Source organism: Haliotis cracherodii, unplaced genomic scaffold, assembly GCF_022045235.1.
Source record: "Haliotis cracherodii isolate W230 unplaced genomic scaffold, xgHalCrac1.p SCAF_3, whole genome shotgun sequence".
NCBI classification, from domain to species: domain Eukaryota; kingdom Metazoa; phylum Mollusca; class Gastropoda; order Lepetellida; family Haliotidae; genus Haliotis; species Haliotis cracherodii.
The window spans coordinates 11,125,885-11,149,950 of NW_027266286.1; the positions used below are offsets into that span (position 1 = coordinate 11,125,885).

At 40.1% G+C, this 24,066-nt stretch overlaps 1 protein-coding gene across 2 annotated transcripts; it reads left to right on the forward strand.

The window, feature by feature from the left end:
- Nucleotides 1–3,617: 3,617 nt before the first annotated feature.
- Nucleotides 3,618–23,546, forward strand: LOC139474690 (protein inscuteable homolog). Of its 2 annotated transcripts, none has more exons than XM_071257785.1 (14): nucleotides 3,618–3,688; nucleotides 4,821–4,904; nucleotides 7,341–7,486; nucleotides 9,712–9,775; nucleotides 10,512–10,635; nucleotides 11,277–11,329; nucleotides 12,256–12,367; nucleotides 13,028–13,141; nucleotides 15,632–15,757; nucleotides 17,365–17,539; nucleotides 18,601–18,776; nucleotides 20,150–20,375; nucleotides 21,321–21,397; nucleotides 22,945–23,546. In XM_071257785.1, exons 2-14 carry the CDS (start codon nucleotides 4,873–4,875, stop codon nucleotides 23,074–23,076), a joined length of 1,557 nt encoding a protein of 518 aa, XP_071113886.1. In that variant the 5' UTR covers nucleotides 3,618–3,688; nucleotides 4,821–4,872; the 3' UTR covers nucleotides 23,077–23,546. The 2 variants fall into 2 exon arrangements, with proteins under 2 accessions (XP_071113886.1, XP_071113887.1); XM_071257786.1 differs by lacking the exon at nucleotides 3,618–3,688 and adding an exon at nucleotides 4,341–4,375.
- Nucleotides 23,547–24,066: the final 520 nt, after the last annotated feature.

The window sequence follows — 24,066 nt, forward strand, 5'->3', positions numbered from 1 at the left end:
GACTCGACAAGCATAGTTTACTGACGACAACTTTTACCCCGGAACCCCGTCTTAAATACTTACAGAATATCACCCTTGTGTCTTTTGATACGAAATATAGCAATACGAGTCGATAAAAGGTCCAAATTCTGAGGCTTGCCTCATCGAGTTGAAAAGTGATATATCCTAAATTAAAAGACACGAGGGCGAGATTCTAATCATCATACACCATTCTTCCAACTGTTTCAGCTGGTAAATTATATTAGTACATTCACAAATTGTATCTGTATTTTCATTGGTTGAGAAAGGGCCACATGTGACCTTTAAAATTGTATTACCCAATGGAATCAAAGCAGAGAAATAGTTTCATTCAATCAGCGAGGGCGTAATGCAAAGTGTGTTGTGAATCAACGTCAAGTGCAACTTCTTTCAATTATTGTTGAATTTTATAATAATCAAAAAAGACCACAAATTAAATATCCTGTTTTTTTACATTATGAAATAAAACAATTATTGACCCCAAATCGGGAAATATCAGATTGAAACTGAAGAAACTGATATTGTTTCGACCCATTCGTGACCAACTCGTGTTATTCCGGGACAAGCCGAACAGCGACTCGTGCCCCTCTCGTGGCCATTTTTGCGACCGGGTTCCGTCTTAGCGCAAACGGGCATACCTAAAATAATTGTCAACTCGTTGCGTAATGGTTCACATGTATTTCCTCATATATATATATATATTTCAGATGCAATTTAATGCACATCTGGACATTCGGAATTATACAGCATATTGAACACATGTAACTGTGTCTTGGGTATATTTTGAGATGCGAGACATGTAAAATCAAAAATTATTTCTGAGGGATTCTTTGACGAGGAACTTGAAATCATACGCGCATTCTGATTGGTGTGTCGTATTTTCGCACACATCATTTAATGATAGGGGGACGAGTCTCGGGGCCCCTCTTGGGTTGCACACACCACTTTCACCCTTTTCGGAATACACTAAATGGTCTGGCCAGGCCCGTGTGCGAAATACGCTACAGTCGGAAAGCGCACGTTAAATCTTCTATTTCAGTCAGTCAGTCTCCTTGCAGGTTACGGAAAGGGGCAAGTGGTGACGAATGGTTTCGACCATGGCAATGTCCTCATGAATGGTCAATACTTGATAAATAAGCAGTGTCTTAGTTAAAGGTACTGCCAACCAGTTTCAGTAGCAGAGAGATTTGTGATGTCATTTGGTTGTGACATCATGGAAACCGATCTCTTCACAATGGTCTGCAAAGCATTGTGATGCAATTTCTTTGCAGCGAAATAGCTTGATCTCACGCCAGCGATATCTCTTGTGGAAGCAAGTTACGGATGCTAAATGCACGTTACCCTATTAAAGAAAACATGAACAACACATCAACTTACTTACAGATGTATCCGTATGACTTTTCGTGATATAAATATATCAATCATGGCAAACATAACGGAAACTGCAATACAAGTAAACTTCTTTCCAGCCATAGCAGGAGAGACAGCGGTATGTACACGCATATCAAAACCTGACTGTACTGGTACTGGAATGTCTGCGTTCGGGCGAATGTTTTCACTGGACCACGTGACTCTCATTGAAAGCTAGCATTCTATTGTTTGTTTCTTTGTTGTTTTACCGCACTCGGCAATATTCCAGCTATATGACGGCGGTCTGTAAATAATCGAAACTGGACCAGACAATCCAGTGACTGACATCACGAGCATCCATCTATGCAATTTAGAGACCATGACATGTATCATCCAAGTCAGCGAGCCTGACCACCCGATCACGTTAGTCGTCTCTTATGACAAGCAAAGACGCTTTTTAAGATAAGAGAATAACCGATCCTTACCAATTTATCTCATTGTGTGACACCTACCATAACTTTCGAGGTAACATATGTTCGACACATACATATACACGAATAAAACGTATGTACTCATACGGTTTTAGGGGGCACGGGTGGCCCAGTCGTCTAAGGCGCCGCTTTTCGCTATGCAGAGTTGCGTCCCTTGGGCACGCCAGAAACCTATGATTGTGGGTTCGAATCCCGGTTATGTTTCTAGGTTTGTCAGCACCATACCCGTGCTCGTGGGTTTCACTGAAGTGGTAAACGTCTGAGACCTGCATCACTTCGGGCTTTCCTCCCACATGCCACCCGCCTCCCCCAAACCAAAAAGCAATAATTCCATGCCAGGCGTACCGAGAGTGCAGACGATAGATACACAAACCTCGAATTTCATCGCAACGTTACCATTCCGATATATTCTGATTTACATGTTCCTAACGCCGCTATATGGGGCAAGAAAGGGGGTGTTGTACACATATATATGGTCTCTTGTGTTGTCTAGTAATTTCACCATTTAGTTACATGGGTGGAATGGGCGGCCGCTGTGTACAGTTGCGTCCCTTAATTTGTTGTTCGAGTCCCAGTTCGCCTCGATCATGTTTCTAGGTTTGTCAGCACCATACCCATGCTAGAGGGTTTCACCAAAGTGGTAAACGTCTGAGACCTGCATCACTTCGGGCGTTCCCCCCACATTAAGCTGACACGCCGCGATATAACTGGAATACTGTTAAAAGCGGCGTTGACCCCCAACTCGCTCACTCACTCTAGTTACATGGATCAAAAACACCTCTAATGCGCACGTAAAATCCCCACATATCTGCCTGTGTATTCCATAACTTCCACCTGTGTCGGTGAAAGTGCGTCAACGCAATCAAAATTCTAAAGTGATAAATTTTTGTAGGATTTTCTTTCGGAAATTATCATTACGATTTTTTATTGTCATATATCATCTCTCTTTATGAGACATCAATATATCTCTATGGACTAGGTGTTGGGGTGGATGCCACACATTATTCTCCAACCATTATTCGGCAAGGTAATAAAAAATACCGAAGTAACATATATATTAAGTCAATACAAATTATACATTGGACATGGAAAGAAGGCACGAGGAAAAACATATTATTTGCCGTTTCACGTTGCAGCCTTTGTGACATATCCGTGACAGAACCCGTGAAAGTACCCGCCAAGGTAGGATTTGGTCGGTTTGTTGTTTAACGCCGCACTCAGCAATATTACAGCTATATGACGGTGGTCTGTAAATAATCGAGTCTGGGAACAGACACTCCAGTGATTGACATCATGAGCATCGATCCACGCAATTGGGATAAGATGACATGCATAAACCAAGTCAGCGAGCCTGACCACGCGATACCGTTAGTCGTCTCTCACGACAAGCATAGTTGCCTTTTACGGCAAGCATGGGTTGCTGAAAACCTATTCCACCCCGAAACTTCACGAATCTCTTGGCCGGTACCAGAGTGGGCATATTACCTCTTATATATGCTATATTCCGTCAGTATTGGTTCATCCATTCTGAGCCTTTATGACGTGATTATTGACCTAATAAATACAAATTATTATCAGAATACCAATGCAATCGTGTAGGTTTGGACTTTCTGTCAGAACACAAAACTTGTCGCAGAAGAAATAGTGGTTTCCAGAATCGGCTATACTTTTAGCGCAGCAGACAACGCTTACCAGTTTAGTAATGAGTTTCGTGGATGCATGCGACTTCCGGTTTGAGAAGTCGCTTACGGTATCAATGTAAACATCCGGTTTGGGTTCAACTTTGCGAAAGTGTCAATATTTTTATTATGTAGCCATTTTCTGACATGGTAAGTTTTTTGACAGGAACTTTAGGAATGATTCTATGCAGACTTTTCAAACACGAAGAAGCATGCGTGAATTTGCAGTAGACTTCGCTAATAAAAAAGTTGGGTCGCATTTGGGGTAGATTTAGTCCCAAACGACTCGTATTTCATGAGCCGGAAAGTGAGCGGAGATTAACTTGCCAAACCCGCAAAATGAAATTTCCTCCAATTATTACTTTCCTTATAGTTATAGTGTGCTTTTATTATTTGTTTTTCAATAATTGCAACAGGTTATTTAATGTATTGTTGTGAACAATTAAACTATTATGGATAACTATTATTTTTGTTATGTAGATGTTACCCTTAGCTTAGCTATGGTTCGGATTGGTGCCAACCGGGTACCAACACAACAACCACTGTATGCTGACATATAGTAAAGACTTGTTCTTGCCTTAAATAGGAACATACTCAGTTCCTGGGAAGTCTATGAATGCTCAGCATTGTTGTATATATTTATTAGCTACTTATATATTAAATTTATCGGAGGTAGTCACAGTTACCTGCCTGTTTTCAGACATTATTGATATCGTAAAATTGGGAATTCAGGAGTTATAACAAGACCTAATATGCAGGTGGAGGAAAGTTTCATGCAGTGCAACAGAAAAGTTCCCAGCCAAGGTCAGGTGGACAGGCAGTTGTATCGGACACTGGGTAATGAGAACATGATACGTTTCACTATGGTGTGTTGTAACTTCATCAGTGACAACTTTCTGGGCCATGTTTCAACAAACATGTAGTATTTTTCGTTAACTTTTGAAACTGATAGATTAAATTTGCTCATGAAAGCATTTAATTCAATCTGTACAGGTAGCCTAACCTTTTGATAAATATATGGCATGTATCAGATTCACAGATTCTTTTAAAACTTCTGGGTAACCAAAGACAGCAAAATGGGAATTACTAGTCAACAGTGCACCTGTGTGTTCGTTATACTATGAGACATGGATCATATCACAATGCAGGGATCATGATGTTTACGAAATATATCGAATCATGTACCTTGGTAAGTTACACCTTTACTAAATTACAAACATGAATTGTCAATTATTAAAGACAAAACTTTAAAATTAATCCCTTTTATTTTATTTTCCAACAGATTCAGCAGATACAGAGAGATTCAGATCAGCAGCATTGATAACAGTATAAACATGGAAAGGCAGAAAAAGAAACAGATCTATATGTAAGCATGTATTTATATGATATGTATATTATGCCTGTACTTATTTGTTTTCGAGTAGAATAGAATAGGTCTTCAGCAACCCATACTTGCCGTAAAAGGCGACTATGCTTGTCGTAAAAGGCGACTAACGGGATCGGGTGGTCAGGCTCGCTGACTTGGTTGATACATGTCATTGATCCCAATTGAGTAGATAGATGCTCATGATGTCAATCACTGGATTATCTGGTCCAGACTCGATTATTTTACAGACCGCCGTCATATAGCTGTAATATTGCTGAGTGCGGCGTTAAACAAAAAAAATAAAAAAAAAAATAAATATTTGTTTTCGATGGTGTGGTTGCCAACTGGTGAAACAAATAATTTGCTCATCAAAGACCCACCATGTGTACAATGTGTGATGCCCATTTCTGGTGTCCCCTGACCAAACTACACTCACTCATTCATAAACATCTGGTGGATAGAGCATCTGCCGAAATAGTGGAAGTTTGATAATTTGATCCACAACTGCGTCAAACCAAAGAGGTTAAAAGATGGTACTTGTTGGTGCCCTGCCTGGTGCTCAGCATTAAGGGACTAAAACAAGGACTGGTTGACTGAGTGTCAGTATGCTGTGGGGTATCCATGTTAAACTGAGGTGAGGTATCTCAGTGGGCTAGCAGTATAAAACCGACAATAGTCTGGACTAGTACAAGCTGCCTGTCACTCATACCTGCACGCACATACGCATGTTGCTATATACCGTAAGTGCAATAATATTGAACGGGACATTAAACCCCATTTCACCTCACCATTTATCAGATCATATCATTTCTTTGCATCCTTGATTTCCATGAAGTAGCCTTGTCACTACCAAATTTTAACTGTTTTGTGAGTATAGTATATATAGAGAGCATCTCACCCAAGTGTCTTTTGATGTCAAATATATCAACAAGAGTTGATTAAAGTGGAAAAATTCCGAGGCTTGCCGCTTTTTCCAATTTTATCAACAGGTGTTGCTATATTTGATATCAAAAGTCACAAGGGTGAGATTTTATTATCATCGAGCATCATTCTTCCAACTTATCAGTTTGTAGACACTAATAAGCAGTGTCTTAAGTGTAAAAAGTACTGTTCACAGCTTCAGTAGCAGAGCCATCAGTGGTCATTTGATTGTGACGTCATTGTGGTCTGAAAAGTATTGTGATGCAAATTCATTGCAGCAATAACTACAATGTAGATATTGGTTGATCTCACCCTTGCCACATGCTTGCCATATATCCTGTGGGAGTCAGTTTTGGATGATAAAATAGTATATATAGAGTTAAAGTGACCCTATTTTCTCCCCATGGTATTTTGGTCTTTAAAACACATAAGATGTCATGCTTTAATGTTTTACCACTAAAAGTATGAAGAACATGATGAACATGAAGCCTGATGTAGATTATTATACCTATTTTCCAATTTGCCACCTTTGTTTTCACAGTTTTGTTTTGAAACTGTTTCAGCTTTTGAATGTTCAGTTTGCTAATTAATAAAAAGAAAACATTGAACAGTGTGTGAAAGGTCAAAAGTCAAGTCATGAAAGTAAAATCGTCTTTGTTATGATCGTAAAGTTAAAACATTTAAGGGCTCTTGGATCATGTAGATTCAAATACTATCAGAGCAACCCACATGGACACCAGGAACCCTTTAGCATGTTTAGTGTGGAACACTCTTGAACAGCAGTAGAAACTAACGTTTTTAGTCCACTAGTCCTTATAATGATAACATATAGCAAACCCTTTATAAAGGCAAATTTCTACAAGTCTTTATGAAACCTAAACTATTAGTTTGGCAAGGACTACAGGACTAATGCCAATTTCTGATGTTGCTTGAAGCTACATGTTGACACGGGTCGATTTAGCTGCTGGCCCATTGGCCCGTGGCCAGGTAAAATTACAAAAGGCTTGCTGAAACCTATAAAAGTAGATGGCCCATGTGGCTAGTCAAAATTTCACCCCTTCTCTGTGTATGTTTAATTTTTTAAAATTGAATCCTGCTCGTGAATCATGTAATTTCGATGAAAAAATAATTAGGGGGGATGATGTCGTGTGAATGGTTAACTCAAAGATCATCTTGATAGAGTGACACAACAACATCTTTATTTGCTCATAAAATCGCCACTAAATGATGCAAATGGAAGCCAAGATATAATCTCAGAGGACAGGAAAGAGCCCACTGGGTAACTAAGTCGTGGCCTCCAACATTTAGTCTTGGGCCAGTTAGTTTGGAGAAGGGCTAGTTAGTTTGCAGAAGGGCCAGTTAGTTTGGAGAAGGGCCAGTTAGTTTGCAGAAGGGCCAGTTAGTTTGGAGAAGGGCCAGTTAGTTTGCAGAAGGGCCAGTAACTTTTGAAAGCAGCAGGCTTATGAATATGAATTTGTTGTTAAATCTACCCCTGTTGACTTATGTGTGTTGAAGGTCTCAGCTAGACGAGCCTGTCCAGGACTGGCTGATCGAGCTTCGTGAGATGACCGAGACAGAATGTATGAGTGTTCTCCAGGGCAAGTCACTCGGTGCCAGTCAAGATGCAGACCACTCCACTAAACTTGTACACAATGTTAAAGGTGGGTTCATCACACTAATAAGCAAACTATATGATTCACCTTGAGTATGATAAAAACCTATGAGTCCAGATAAGAAGGTTGGCAGTAAACATAATGAAATGTCACAGACATTTATGTCTTGGAGAAAAACTGTTGCCCCAGAGTTATGTCCCTTCTGATATAGACCTGCAAGCTCCTCACAGTGCTTAACAATTCTGATATCATGATTATCACTGCCGTCAGTGTACAAGAAGCCATTACAAGAATCTTGGAATTTTCTGTCTGACCCGAAATGTAGCAATCTCATAAAAATAAGGTCGTAGTTCTCGCTGCTGTTAAACAAAGATCTGAGGACCCATTAGGGGTCATGTCAGAACGACCTTTCTTTCGACCAATCAGAGCGTCGCTTACCAAATCATGAAAGTGACAGTAGGAATGTGATTTCTTATCATGCATCCTCGAAACCTTTTTACATGGGGTATGATGATAAGCATGGTGTAATGTACGGGTGTCATGATCAATCGAATATCAATAGTTATCGCAATAGTTTATTCTTGCAATATCAATAGTTATCGCAATAGTTTCTTGCAATATCAATAGTTATCGCAATAGTTACTTGCAGTATCAATAGTTATCGCAATAGTTTCTTGCAATATCATTAGTTATCGCAATAGTTTCTTGCAATATCAATAGTTATCGCAATAGTTTCTTGCAGGGGTCCGGAAAATTTAAAATCCCAATCGGACATTTGCATTTAGGCCACGCCCCCTTCAAATAGCGTATTTTAGTACGAATTTTCACACACATTACAAGTTTACGTATTCATAATATGATGAATTATGAATTGTTTCAATTTAACCAATTGTTTAATTCACCGGACAATTAATAACAAATACTATCATTTTAGATTTACATGGAAAACATATGTTTGTTTCTGTTATAATAACGATCTGTTAACGTAGTGAACGGTCTAATTAATATTCATGAGTTATATTCATGAGTCTGCTCAAGTGTACACGTTGTAACGTTTGGATCGAGACTATTATCCCCTATTTGGTTATCACGTGACCTCACGGGAAAAGATTTTTTTAAACTAAAGATTTTTTTAAAAACAAGACAGATAATTTAATCACAAATACTAAAATATCGTTGATAGCAATAGTTATTTGAATACTTTTTTCATCTGTACTTAATTATTGACCATAAAAAAATTGGATATCGATCGTCACAGAAAGCAAAATGGCGGTCAATCAAGATTCAATATACGACTAGCTACTGAAAACAATAAAATCTGCAAATCCTCATTGTATGTCAACCAAGTGAAAGTCGTTAGCCACGACTTACAAAATGATCGTCCAGACTTTGAGGGTTTGGCAGTTCGCTCGACTGATCTGCATCGGTCGACTGGCTGTCATCACGCTTTCGTTCTTGTCTGAGGTTTCGTATCGTAGCATTGTGAGGATAATGAGGTACATCGATGATGCAAGGTATTAATGTACAGTTGTAAACACCTTTCACTCAAATTAACAAGATGTTCTCAGTAATTAATCCTCGATTAATCAGTGTCAACTCAGTTTATTGCCTATTACAGTGATGACCGATTGGACTATCATGTAGGTACGATGTATTTACAGCAATCAAAACAAACAAAGCTTGTCTGTGTAGTTAATCTTCATTGTGTTGCAACTGCAGACAGAAACTGCTCAGTCCTAACTGTTGATCATGTCCGGTCAAAATTTAAGAATGTCCGGACAATACTTTTTAAAATGTCCGGTAAGCAATATTTTAAAACAGACATTTGAGATTCCCAATCGGACATGTCCGGCGCATATGACGGTTTCCGGACCCTTGGTTTATTGCAACATCAATAGTTATCGCAATAGTTTCTTGCAAAATCAATAGTTATCGCAATAGTTTCTTGCAATATCAATAGTTATCGCTATAGTTTCTTGCAATATCAATAGTTATCGCAATAGTTTCTTGCAATATCAATAGTTATCGCTATAGTTTCTTACAATATCAATAGTTATCGCAATAGTTTCTTACAATATCTATAGTTATTGCAATAGTGATTTCCAGACCAATAGTCACCCCTAGTGTAATGTGTACCACAAAGAAATACATACAATATTGGAGTTGCCGTTCCTTTCGTGTTTCACAAAATATGTTGAAGACATGTCATAATTGTTCACTTGCAACAAGAAACGTATCCATTTGTCACATCAAAATGTTGTGCCTGTTTTCAGAGGGAATTGATTCCATCAAGAATGAGTCGAACGCCATCAGTCAAGACTTTGATCGACTCTTCAAGTAAGTGTAATACTGACAGGAAATAGGGGCAAGTCCCTGTGCAGAGTTGCGTCCCTTAGGCATGACAGGAACCTAGGATCGTGGGTTCACTCTGGTGAAAAATGTATACTTGCATCTGTCAGCCAATACTGATGTCGCTAGTCTATTAAAAAGTGGATTGGGTGGCAGGAATGCAAGGATATCTGTAGTTATAACAGTTAATGGTATTATATTTTGTATGGTATGATACATATCTGAGTGATAGAAATTAACCTGGAAAGTCTACTAGTCCGAATAATGACAACTTATAGGAACACCTCAAAGTGTTCCAAGATCAACCAGCCCTTTAACAATGGAGAAATTGTCTCGGGATAGCAGACTGTTGCTAATTTCTATCCATGTATGTGGTGAATCCTAATTGCTAATTTCTGTCCATGTATGTGGTGAATCCTAATTGCTAATTTCTGTCCATGTATGTGGTGAATCCTAATTGCTAATTTCTGTCCATGTATGTGGTGAATCCTAATTGCTAATTTCTATCCACATATGTGGTGAATCCTAATTGCTAATTTCTATCCATGTATGTGGTGAATCCTAATTGCTATTTTCTTTCCACGTATGTAGTGAATCCTAATTGCTAATGGGAGAACAAAATGGGATGTTTCTTTTGGAACAGGGTTTTGTAAATTTGCAATAGTTGTGATGGGCCAAAGTTGGGCAAGAGTGGCATTAAGTGGTTGTCTAATTTCCTTCACAGGAGTGTGGAAGCTGGTGAGTGGCGGCATCTTGGTCGCCATGGTATTCAGGTCACCTGTCACATCCGGTCCCTCATCCAGGTGTGCAACCAGTGTGTGCCGGAACCGCCTGTCTACATTCTGGAGGTGAGTTCCGATTGGCCGAAAATTGAGAATCTCACCTGAGTGTATTTTGATATCAAATATGTCAACATGAATAGATAGAAGTTTAATATCTGAGCCTTTAAAAGAAAATACCATGGAGTTTAAACTTATATTTATGAGTGTTGATATATTTGATATCAAAAGATATTAGGATGAGTTTCTATTAAGCATCCAACATTGTTCCAACTTTTTTCAGTTTGTAAACAGTAGTAAGCAGTGTCATTTCGATCATTTTAACCAATGATGTCACAATGGCCTACAAAGCATTGTGATGCAATTTCATTGCAGCCAATATTTCCTAAGAGAGCGGGGAGGTTAGGTAGCCTAGTGGTTAAAGCATTCGCTCATCGCACCGAAGACACAGGTTCGATTCCCGACACGGGTACAATATGTGAAGCCTATATTTGGTGTTCCCCGTCGTGATATTGCTGGAATATTGCTAAAAGCGGCGTAAAACCAAACTCACTAACTCCTAGGAGATCTCACTAAGCAATGTATCTTGTGGAGGCCTTTTTTTGATGATTATAACATGATTGTATGTTCATACAGCATGTACACTTCTGTAGATCAGGTGCAATCTGTGTTTTGATCAGTTATGTGATAATTATCATTTTACGTTGCAGCAACAGGACACAGTGATGGGGGAGTGTGCTAAACTAGCACAGCAGGTAGACAGGTGAGTTGAGTCACATGGAGGACTAGAAATATGACATGTAGTATACGAGATGCAGGGAGCATGTCATGTCTGAACATCCAGATGCTTATGTTTGGACAGGAATGGCCTCAGTTATCTAGTTTCAATACTTCCAAATAGTCTGAAAGTATATGTTTTATTATACTGGAGATTGAAGTAAAAACACCCTTTTATTAATTGATAGAATAGGTCCAAGATTGTTGTATCTGGTACTTGGGTTAATGTCATGTGCCTTCTTGACCATTTGACATTTCATAGAGAGTCATGAAATTTTTAGCATTCATTCGTGGAGGTTGCAAAACACACGAAAAAAATACAAATCTATCGGATCAACAAACATTACTTTCTTTCACACTCGATTCTTCCAACATAATCTGTTTTGATGTAGAGCCAATCTTGATGTATATTTCTATTGCAATGTAGTGCCAATCTTGATGTATGTTTCTATTGCAATGTAGAGCCAATCTTGATATATGTTTCTATTGCAATGTAGAGCAAATCTTGATATATGTTTCTATTGCAATGTAGAGCAAATCTTGATGCATGTTCCTGAAGTGCCAATCTTGATGTATGTTTCTATTGCAATGTAGAGCCAATCTTGATTTATGTTTCTATTGCAATGTAGTGCCAATCTTGATATATGTTCCTGAAGTGTCAATCTTGAGTTATGTTCCTGAAGTGCCAATCTTGATATATGTTCCTGAAGTGCCAATCTTGATGTATGTTTCTATTGCAATGTAGAGCCAATCTTGATATATGTTCCTGAAGTGCCAATCTTGATATATGTTCCTGAAGTGCCAATCTTGATGTATGTTTCTATTGCAATGTAGAGCCAATCTTGATATATGTGCCCGAAGTGCCAATCTTGATATATGTTCCTGAAGTGCCAATCTTGATGTATGTTGCAGTTTTACGCGGGGAGGGACATTACCTGCCAAGGTACCTCTGACCAATCAGCTCACATTCTTGGGACAGACTTTCAGCCGACTGGTTGATTCAATAATTGGTTACCTCGTGCAGGTAAGTGTGATACCCTCAGTGCATACTAGGCACTGCTAGTAAACCAATGAAGATGCCCTGGTTACAATCTTCACCTCCCCTGTCGGGATTCCTGGGCCCACTTGCACAAAACGATCTTAGCGCTAAGATAATTGTAACTCCACTACTTTAACATAGGCTTACGATAGTCTTAGCGCTAAGATCGCTTTGTGCATGTGGGCCCAGGTTCTCAACAACCTATGCAGGTCTGAACATGCTTTAGAGGAGACTAAATGAATCGGGTGGTCAGGCTCATTGAATTTGGTTGATTGCATGTCATCGTACCCCAACGGCCTGGATTGTTGCTCCCAATGTCAATTACTGAATTATCTGGTCCAGGATTGATTATATACAGGCTGCCGTAATGTACTGGAATATTGCTCAGTGCAGTATTAAACAACAAACAAACAATGTGTGACCTGGCTCATTGTGTGTGTCACCATACCCAGAGAGTCAGGTTTGTTGGTCGTGACAGGTTTGCCTGATTATTTATAACTTGAATGTACAGCCGTAATATTGGTGGCTTCAAGACAACATTCAAGACACACTTTTTTCACATATTCAAAGGAAAATATATAGGTTTCAGATGCATTTGTAAATCCTTATGAGATCCTTATTAATTTGATTATGACTTCATTCCAGCGCCTGGTGGACACTCTGGATGAGGCATCGGTGCCCTCGGCTGTCAACAGCGCCATCAGCAATGTCATCAGTCTTGGACTGGAGGGCGAGCACATGTGCTATGTTCTTGCCAGGGTAAGAGACCTACCTCATCAATAAGAGATTCCATTTTGACTGATGAGGAACGGGTGGCTACATTGTGGCCAGGCTGATTGGTTCTCATTGTGCCCTCAGCTTCATCATGTAGATTATTGCCTGTTCTTGCAGTCTCTGGTTTGGCCGGTACAGACTCGTATATTTACAAACCACAGTGGTGTAGCTGTCAGCATAAAAGAACAAACACTCACTTTCACTGAAAGTACAGTAAACTATGGTTATAACGAACTCAAAGGGGCCTCAAAATTGAGTTCATTAAAACCGTAGTTCGTTATAAGCACATTTACAGCATATATACAGCTAATGAACAGGACCATAAAACAGTTCATTATACCCGTCAGTTCGTTATAAGCACATTTTACAGCATATATACAGCTAATGAACAGGACCATAAAACAGTTCATTATACCGGTCAGTTCGTTATAAGCACATTTTACAGCATATATACAGCTAATGAACAGGACCATAAAACAGTTCATTATACCGGTCAGTTCGTTATAAGCACATTTTACAGCATATATACAGCTAATGAACAGGACCATAAAACAGTTCATTATACCCGTCAGTTCATTATAAGCACATTTTACAGCATATATACAGCTAATGAACAGGACCATAAAACAGGTCATTATACCCGTCAGTTCGTTATAAGCACATTTTACAGCATATATACAGCTAATGAACAGGACCATAAAACAGTTCATTATACCCGTCAGTTCATTATAAGCACATTTTACAGCATATATACAGCTAATGAACAGGACCATAAAACAGTTCATTATACCCGTCAGTTCGTTATAAGCACATTTTACAGCATATATACAGCTAATGAACAGGACCATAAAACAGTTCATTATACCGGTCAGTTCGTTATAAGCACATTTTACAGCATATATACAGCTAATGAACAGGACCATAAAACAGTTCATTATACCCGTCAGTTCGTTATAAGCACATTTTACAGCATATATACAGCTAATGAACAGGACCATAAAACAGTTCATTATACCCGTCAGTTCGTTATAAGCACATTTTACAGCATATATACAGCTAATGAACAGGACCATAAAACAGTTCATTATACCCGTCAGTTCATTATAAGCACATTTTACAGCATATATACAGCTAATGAACAGGACCATAAAACAGTTCATTATACCCGTCAGTTCGTTATAAGCACATTTTACAGCATATATACAGCTAATGAACAGGACCATAAAACAGTTCATTATACCCGTCAGTTCGTTATAAGCACATTTTACAGCATATATACAGCTAATGAACAGGACCATAAAACAGTTCATTATACCCGTCAGTTCATTATAAGCACATTTTACAGCATATATACAGCTAATGAACAGGACCATAAAACAGTTCATTATACCGGTCAGTTCGTTATAAGCACATTTTACAGCATATATACAGCTAATGAACAGGACCATAAAACAGTTCATTATACCCGTCAGTTCATTATAAGCACATTTTACAGCATATATACAGCTAATGAACAGGACCATAAAACAGTTCATTATACCGGTCAGTTCGTTATAAGCACATTTTACAGCATATATACAGCTAATGAACAGGACCATAAAACAGTTCATTATACCCGTCAGTTCGTTATAAGCACATTTTACAGCATATATACAGCTAATGAACAGGACCATAAAACAGTTCATTATACCCGTCAGTTCATTATAAGCACATTTTACAGCATATATACAGCTAATGAACAGGACCATAAAACAGTTCATTATACCGGTCAGTTCGTTATAAGCACATTTTACAGCATATATACAGCTAATGAACAGGACCATAAAACAGTTCATTATACCTGTCAGTTCGTTATAAGCGTGTTCGTTATAAACATAGTTTACTGTATGTTGTAGGTCAATAGTTAAAGGTGACAGTGGCCCTATTCCTACTGTGATTAACAGGGCATGATTCCCAGCTCAATATGTCTGCTTAAGTATCAGTTACAGTTGTTTATCGATCCAGGGTGTTTAGCGTAAAAAGATGGACATATAAGACACTGGATAATAAGGGATGTTTTGCAATGTCTTCTGCCATATTTTAATATGGACACCCTTTTGGAAATTTCCATCCTTAGAATTTTCATTAAGACTGTAACCCTTTCACTTTCTCACTCAACCTGTGAAGACGCGGGATAGAATAGGTTTTCAGCAACCCATGCTTGTCGTCAAAGGCGACTATGTTTGTCGTGAGAGGCGACTAACGGGATCAGGTGGTAAGACTTGTTGACTTGGTTGATACATCTCGTATCCCAATTGCATGGATTGATGCTCAGGATATCAGCAACTGGATTGTTTGTTCCAGACTCGTTTATTTACAGACCGCCGTCATATAGCTGGAATATTGCTGAGTGGGACGTTAAACAGACAGACAGACAGACAGACAGACAGACAGACAGACACTTTCTCGCTCACTCATTGCAAACGTTTGTTCCAGGAAGGAGGTGTTCGAGCATTGCTGGATATATGTCGGACTGACTCGCTGGAGTTTGCCCACGCCCAGGCTCTGCGTGCTCTGGCCACTGTCTGTTGTGTGCCTGAGAGTATCATGGAGCTAGAGAAGGTATTTCTTGTACTGGGAGAAGTGTGCTTGGATTGTTCTCAAGAATATTCCAGGTTTAACTCTTCCTTTCTTTCAAAGGCCATAAATATATTTATTGTGAGGTTTCAAGTTGAGCCATGGCTTGGACAACACATCTTCCTGAGGCAAGGGAGTCAACTGACTGTAGAAGTCCAGTTTCCACCCTTTCCGAACTAGGCTGGTATTATGGAGTTACATTTTGGCTGGACTAACGAGTCTATGCATAGTCCAGTCAAAATCAAAATCGCAATCCGGTTCATAAACTGTCGTGCAGATTTCAGTCGATTGCAGGATTTGCAAAGCATGTGCCCCGCCAACTCACTGTCAACAGATATTTTCCAAACATTTTCATGTTTTTAATCGAGGTGGTCGCGTGATTTGATGCACTTCGGGATGTAAGACCCATTTTATCACAATGTAGATCTTTATTATCGATCAGATCGTCTTGCCTGGGCGCCGCCATTTTGTTTGAAACAAATTCAAGTGATGGATTCGGAATGGTCCATAGGAGAGGCTTAGAAGGGACATACCTCATGATAACCACTGGTGGCGCTACGATCAAGGCCAGGAATTCCTGCCTTGGTTGGCAAGGGTGGAAACTGGACTTTTATAGTTAGCTGACTCTCTTGCCTCGGGAAGATGGGACGAACAGGGTCTGATGAGTTTCCACAGTAGTGATGAACAGCTGTGAAACACTTCACAGACCTGTACTTATGATGCTTATGAGTATAAATGATATAATCATGCATCAGTGTCATAGTCTCCCTGCAGGGACTCCGGTTTAGATTAGCCAGAGTCTAGTGAAATGCTTCAAGTCAATGTAAGATCACACTTTGATCACAAAAACAACTAATAAAAGCCCATGTATCAATACTGTATTTTTACCCAAAGTGATGCAGAAACAAGATCCGGGCCCACTTGCACAAAACGATCTTAGTGCTACGACAGTTATCAGCCGATGTTAAAGTATGGGAGTTACGATCATCTTAGCGCTAAGATAGCTTTGTGGAATGAGACCCTAAACAGTACCCATATAGGACAGGACTTTCACTGTCACGTCCCTGTTCAACAAAGTGATCTTAGCGCTACAACTTTGATCACTTTGTGCAAGTGGGCCCTGGTTTGTAGACTCAAATGTTTTTAGCACAGGCAGTTTTACTCAAGGAGTGCCTATCTCATAGAACAGAAACATTTTCCTGCCAGCAACATTTCTTGTAGTCTGTGGGGCACGCGTGGCCCAGTCGTTTAAGGCGCCGCGATTTGCTGTGCAGTGTCGCGTCCTTTGAACATGCCAGAAACCTATGATCGTGGGTTTGAATCCCGGTTTGCCCCGATTATGTTTCTAGATTTGTCAGCAACCTACCCTGCTTGTGGGTTTCGTCTGAGTGGTAAACGTCTGAGACCTGCATCACTTCGGGCTTTCCTCCCACATTAAGCTGACACGCCTTGATATAACTGGAATACTGTTAAAAGTGGCGTTAAACCCAACTCACTCACTCACTCTTGTAGTGTGTCATATGTTATGAAATATACACAGAGATGCAATGGCTATTGTCTGTTTCCATAATGACTGTTTTGTACCCGTGCAGGAGAGTGGTCTCGAGCTGCTGACAGAGGTCCTGTGTGATGTGAAGACATCTGAGGGTGTGCAGGGCGAGGCAGCGGGTGTGGTTGCGCAGATTACTTCACCGAGTTTAGAACACAACCAACATCTCAGTGGCTTTGTTGACAACAATCTACAAGACTTGTTAAAGGCCCTGCTTGGTAAGGATATTACCAGCTCTTTCTGTGATACCTTGGCCATTGGTAATGTCCATTCCTTCATTCACACACCAACCGCCTCTGTGATGTAGGACCTTTGAAGATCCGGGGTATAATAGGTCTTCTGCAACCCATGCTTGCCATAAAGGGCGACTATGCTTGTTGTAAGATGCGACTAACAGGATTGGGTGGTCAGACTTGCTGACTTGGTTGATGCATGTCATCGTATCCAAATTGTGTGGATCGATGCTCATGATATCAATCACAGGATTGTCTGGTCAAGACTTGATTATTTACAGACCACCATCATATAGCTGGAATATTGCTGAGTGAAGCTTTAAACAACAAACCAACAAATCGTGATGTAGTTGATAGAGTCTCTACCCAGAGAGCGGATGGTCGATTGTTCAATCCAAAAGATGTTAAACCATGATACTTGTGGTTCCCTGACATTCAGCATCAAGGGGATAAAACAAGGACTGGTCGGCTTGGAGTCATTTTACTCTGCCTGACTACGTCATCCATGGATAAATGAAAGCTCATGTTTATGAATTGTTATACATTCCTGTTTTAACCACATTTTGTTGATTATTTTGTTGACCTGGCAGTAAGGGGGCACGGGTGGTCCAGTCGTCTTAGGCGCCGTGATTCGCTGTTCAGAATTGCGTCCCTTGGGCATGCTAGAAACCTATGATTATGGGTTCGAATCCCGGTTCGCCCCGATTATGTTTCTAGGTTTGTCAGCACCATACCCGTGCTTGTTGGTTTCACCGAAGTGGTAAACGTCAGAGACCTGCATCACTTCAGGCTTTCCTCCCACATTAAGCTGACACACCGCTATATAACTGTAATACTGTTAAAAGCGGCGTTAAACCAAACTCACTCACTCACTCATTGACATGGCAGAAGAGTGCTTTTTAAAGTTTGATGTTATCCTATCAAAAGAATTGTGACAAGAGCCAATGAAACAGCCTGCGTATAATAACACCTGGCTTATCTCTTAAGTCCTAAACACCTGTGTAACATTGACAATCATGATACATGAAAACTGCCCTGATTTCCAGTTCTGTGTCAGAAGACAAGCTCCCATGAGGTTTTCCTGCTGGCGACCGCCGCCGTGGCTAACGTGACATTCATTGACACTCTGGCATGTGAGATCCTCCATCAGAAGCAGGCTCCGCGCCACCTTATCAGACACTGCTCCATGTCCAAGGCTTCGTCCCTGTTTGCCAAGGATCAGGTCAGGCTGTTTCGACTTAAGTGTAACACCATCTTATTATTTTTGTTGTCCTTACATATACATATATATGGTCTCTCCCTCACAGCATTCATTCACATGTTGAAGGAGTAAGCATATACTCCGATATGTTGTGTTTCCTCATAATAAAGAAGTTGACATCCATAAGTTCTCTTCCTTAACACCATGTACAGTAGAACATTGATATAACAAACTACAAGGGACCAGAGATAGCAGTTTGTTATATCCATTGTTCATGATACACATTTTCTCTTGCAAACGTCTGCCATCTTGGATAATACAAAACACAATACACGTAATTGCAGCATTGACTTGTATTAGCTGTGATCCCATCTTGCATGTCTCCATCGATGGCATCCGCTCGACTAATGCCATCTTGCTTTTCAACAATCGACTGGACAATGTTGTCATCACTCGGATGTTCTGCAACAAGGATATCTCTGTCATTGTTGATCCGTCACCACTGATTGTATTGATTTGCCACGATTGTGTTGATTCACCACTGATCGCGTACAGCTAATTCACAGTGACACTTGACACTGAGTGAGATTTCTCATTTCGCTATACACGTCACTAATTAGTGGTTGATGGGCTTGTCGATGATCAGATATCAGTTCACTGTATCCGTTAGTTCGCTGTAGAGAGTTAAGTATGTAAATTTTATATGATATTTTTGGAGATAAATCAGGGATTTTTTAACAGTTCGTTGTATCCGTTTGTTCGCTATATCCGTGTTCGTTGTATCCGTTTGTTCGCTATATCTGTGTTCGTTGTATCCGTTTGTTCGCTATATCTGTGTTCGTTGTATCCGTTTGTTCTCTATATCTGTGTTCGTTGTATCCGTTTATTCTCTATATCTGTGTTCGTTGTATCCGTTTGTTCTCTATATCTGTGTTTGTTGTATCCGTGTTCTACTATAGTTTTATAGTTTAGAGATCACTTGATTGAAGAGTGTTCCATGGTGTAACTGTGTAACATACTTGTTAACTTCTGATACTCATGTCATAACCTGTTTAAGACTTATCAGTTAATCACACCACCTTTCAGTGATAGTTTGATTGTATCACACAAGCTTGGATGCAGCCTTTGGGGTGCATTTAGTGATACAAGTACTAGATAAATGCAAATAATCTGGTTATTATGTTAAAAACATGTCACCAAGTGGATTGGTTATAGTGGTGTAATATGTTCACACTCATATACCTAATCATCAACAAAACTTCCAACTGTGGTCATATAATGTTTTTTATGATTAAAGAAGTATGTGCTGTCTGTCCAACCCACTGTCTGTCATGCGTTATATGTATTTATGTATGAAGTGTGTACAAATGTTGTAATGGTGATTATCTTTCCAGATTGCCACAGTGTTAGCCAATATGGCTGCTGTCAACACTTGTCAGTCAGGGATTGCAGAGAATTCCGGGATAGAACTTCTGGTTCAGTTTCTTCATGAGAGACCATCATCGTACAGAAACACAGCGGAGGTCGCCGCGTGCGAGCGTGTCCAACAGAAAGCTGCCATCGCCCTGACTCGACTGTGTAGAGAGGAGAGATATGCTCGCAGTATTGTCAAGCTGAATGGTGAGGCATGGTAACCGATGTACCGTATTTGTCGTTATAAGAACCCATATTTAGAAAATGAATAAAGATGGATGCGTCTTAAACCCGCCCAGAATGAATTATTTTGTTTTCAGAATTCGAGGGATAGTGAACAAACTCAATTCAAATCAATGAAACTAAAACATATTTGATAATATGCACAAGGCAATTGCATAGCTCCTCTCCGTGGCTGTTTTCACTAAAAACTGTAATATACACAAGAAAAAATATGGACTGTCCTAAATTTTTGGTCTTTGTAGGGGTTACTTATAAAGACTTCTTACAGCCTGAAGCATTGCGAACTGCTTCAAAATTATAGCCCTTAAATACCGCTGGTCTATGAGGACTACCATCATTGGTATTCTTGTCCACAGCACAATTTAGTAGTCTTGGGCTAGCAGACTGGCGTGAATTTTGAATGCAGCATGTCTAGTACCTGCATCTGTTTGTTCATCCCTCCCACATAAGCTGCACCACCATGACATATGATATTGAAGTACTGGTCAAAGGGGTATTAAATCCAGGGGCGGATCCAGGACCCTGTTCCACAAAGCGATCTTAGTGCTAAGTTGGTCGTAACTCCCATACTTTACCATTGGCTTACGATCAACATAGCACTAAGATCGCTTTGTGGAACAGGGCCCAGGATTTTAAGAAGTGGGATGGGCTCCACTTGGGCAGTTTAATGGATGTCTGTTAGCTGAGTTTTATATAATATTTTTACTTAAACAATCAAATCAACATGTAGGAAATGCGTATAAAAAATGTCATCAGATGCTAAAAAGGGGAGTTGTGACCACCCCTAGATCCGTCACTAAAATCAAATTCACTCCCTCACAGTGTGAAGCATGGATACAGCTTTTGGGGAAGATTGGGTGTGCATTTTGTGAATCTGCTTTTATTAGTGAACATGTTTTATGTATCCAGGTGTCCCTCGACTAGTTCAGCTGTGTCGCTTTGTCAAGGAGAGAAACAACAGTGATGCTGTACTTGTGGCCTGCCTTGTGAGTAGATTCATTTCATGGAAGTCTTCCATGTCTAACAATATGAAAATATCAGAGACATATACACACTTTATCCCTGACAGAATGGTTCCTACATACAGTATAAGGGGCGGTCGGGTAGCCTAGTGGTTAAAGCGTTCGCTCGTCACGCCGAAGACCCGGGTTCGATTCCCGACATGGGTACAATGTGTGAAGCCCATTTCTGGTGTCCCCTGCCGTGATATTGCTGGAATAATGCTAAAAGCGGCGTAAAATCAAGCTCACTCACTCACTCACATACAGCATAATAACTGAATAAGTGGTATACTGGCTTCATTCATATTGTCACAAGTGCATTCGCATGATCAAGTTCTGTTCAGAAAAAGTTATGTCCCTTCTATGTTCCTTCTACTGACCAATTTTATGCCACCTCTGATATCACTTGTTTTTGTTTCATACAAAATGGGAGTGCCCAGTGAAGATGATCTGATAGATAATCAAGATCTATTTTGTGATAAAACAGGTCTTACTTAGCGAAGTGCATCAAATCACGTGAGCACGTTGATTAAAAAGATGAAAAGATTTTCATTGTGATTTTGATTGGACTTTGCATGGACTTGTTAGTCCAGCCAAAATATAACTCCATAAATCCAGCCTAGTTTTGCAAGAGTTGAAATTGGACTGTTATAGTGAGTTTACTCCCTTGCCTTTGGAAGATTATGGCCTCCTAAATCCACATCCCTTGGCCAAGTTTTTGTAGGCTCCTTGTGGACCTTGGTTTGAATAGGTCCCCCTGAATCCACTTCCTTGGCCAAGTTTTTGTAGGCTCCTTGTGGACCTTGGTTAGAATAGGTCCCCCTGAATCCACTTCCTTGGCCAAGTCTTTGAAGGCTCCTTGTGGACCTTGGTTAGAAGAGGTCCCCCTGAATCCACTTCCTTGGCCAAGTCTTTGTAGGCTCCTTGTGGACCTTGGTTAGAAGAGGTCCCCCTGAATCCACTTCCTTGGCCAAGTCTTTGTAGGCTCCTTGTGGACCTTGGTTAGAATAGGTCCCCCCAGAATCCTCATTCCTAGATCAAGTCTTGGTTTGTTTGTTTTTTAAGCCACACTCAGCAATTTTCCATCTATATGACAATGGTCTGTAAATAGTCGAGTCAGGACCACAGTGCGGTGATTGATGTCATGAGCATTGATCCCCGCAATTGGGATACAATGACATTCATCAACCAAGTCAGTGAGCCTGACCATTTGATCCCTTTAGTCGCCTCTTATGACAGGCATAGATGCCTCTTGCGACAAGCATGGGTTGCTGCAGACCTATTCTCACCTGGGTGCAAAGTCTTTGTTGGCCACTTGTGGACCAGGGTAAGAATAGATACCCCATAACATATGCTTGTCTTAAGAGTTGATTAAGTGTGTGCTTGGCAAGGATCTGTGACTTGGCTTGATAATGCTGACATTTATGTTAGGCAACATTCACTCACTCACTCATCATGATAAAGGCTTGAATCTAGGGCAGCAGTTTATCATCTAACCCAGCTAATACTGATATACATGATCGTCATTGCAGGCCTCACTACGTAAGATCTGCACGACTGTCGAAGATCACCGGATGTCAGCTCAGGACCATCAGCAGCTCATCCAGCCCAGGCTCATGGACTCCTTCCTGATGTGTTCCCATAGCGACGAGAACTTTGTATGAACTCGTCATCACTGAGCTACTTCTCTGACTGATCCTCTGTGTATCATCCTTCTGGAATAAGATCAGGATCGGGTGGCTGTTGCAGGAGAATCGGCGTGTATGGTGTTTATGCAAGGCCCATTGTTCCTTGGAGCAGTTTGATAGTCACTGTCATGTGGACTGCTCAAGAAGTGAATGCTGACTTTGTGTAGATGGCTCTGTTTATTTATCCTGTGCGCCCCTCGTTGCTGCAGCATTGCACTGAATACTGATGCTACGGTTCATTCATTTGTCGTGCCATGTTTTCCTGATACTGCCAACATTGTGTATATTTCAAAGACAATGGACGTGACTGTGTGATCTCAGAATATACAGAATTTGTCAAGACCATCCATGTAGTGTATCATCATATCAAGTTGGATGAACGATCATCTGTGTCCCGAGCATGACCCTAGCTCCACACATGACATCTTTGTGAGAGGAACCAGAATCTTCTCTTCTAATTCCCATTTACAAGGGCGAGACTTCAATGAGTATCTGAACACATGGATGAGGGTTTAATGCTAATCTAAGGATTTGGAAGGTTTCATGATTATATAAAGATACAGATGAAAGTTTCATGAGAATCTTAGAGTATGTTTGGTTTCATGAGAATCTAAGAGTATGTTTGGTTTCATGAGAATCTTAGAGTATGTTTGGTTTCATGAGAATCTAAAGATCTAGACAGATGAATCTTTCATGAGAATCTAAGGGAGTGGGTGGTTTTACAAATATCTAAAGATCTGGACAGATGAATCTTTCATGAAAATCTAAGGGAATGGGTGGTTTTACAAATAAATAAAGATCTAGACAGATGAATGTTTCATGAGAATCTAAGGGTATGTATGATTTCATGAGAATCTAAGGGTAAGGGTGGTTTCACGAATGACTCAAGATCTAGACAGATGAATATTTCATGAGAATCTAAGGGTAAGGGTGGTTTTACAAATAACTAAAGATCTAGACAGATGA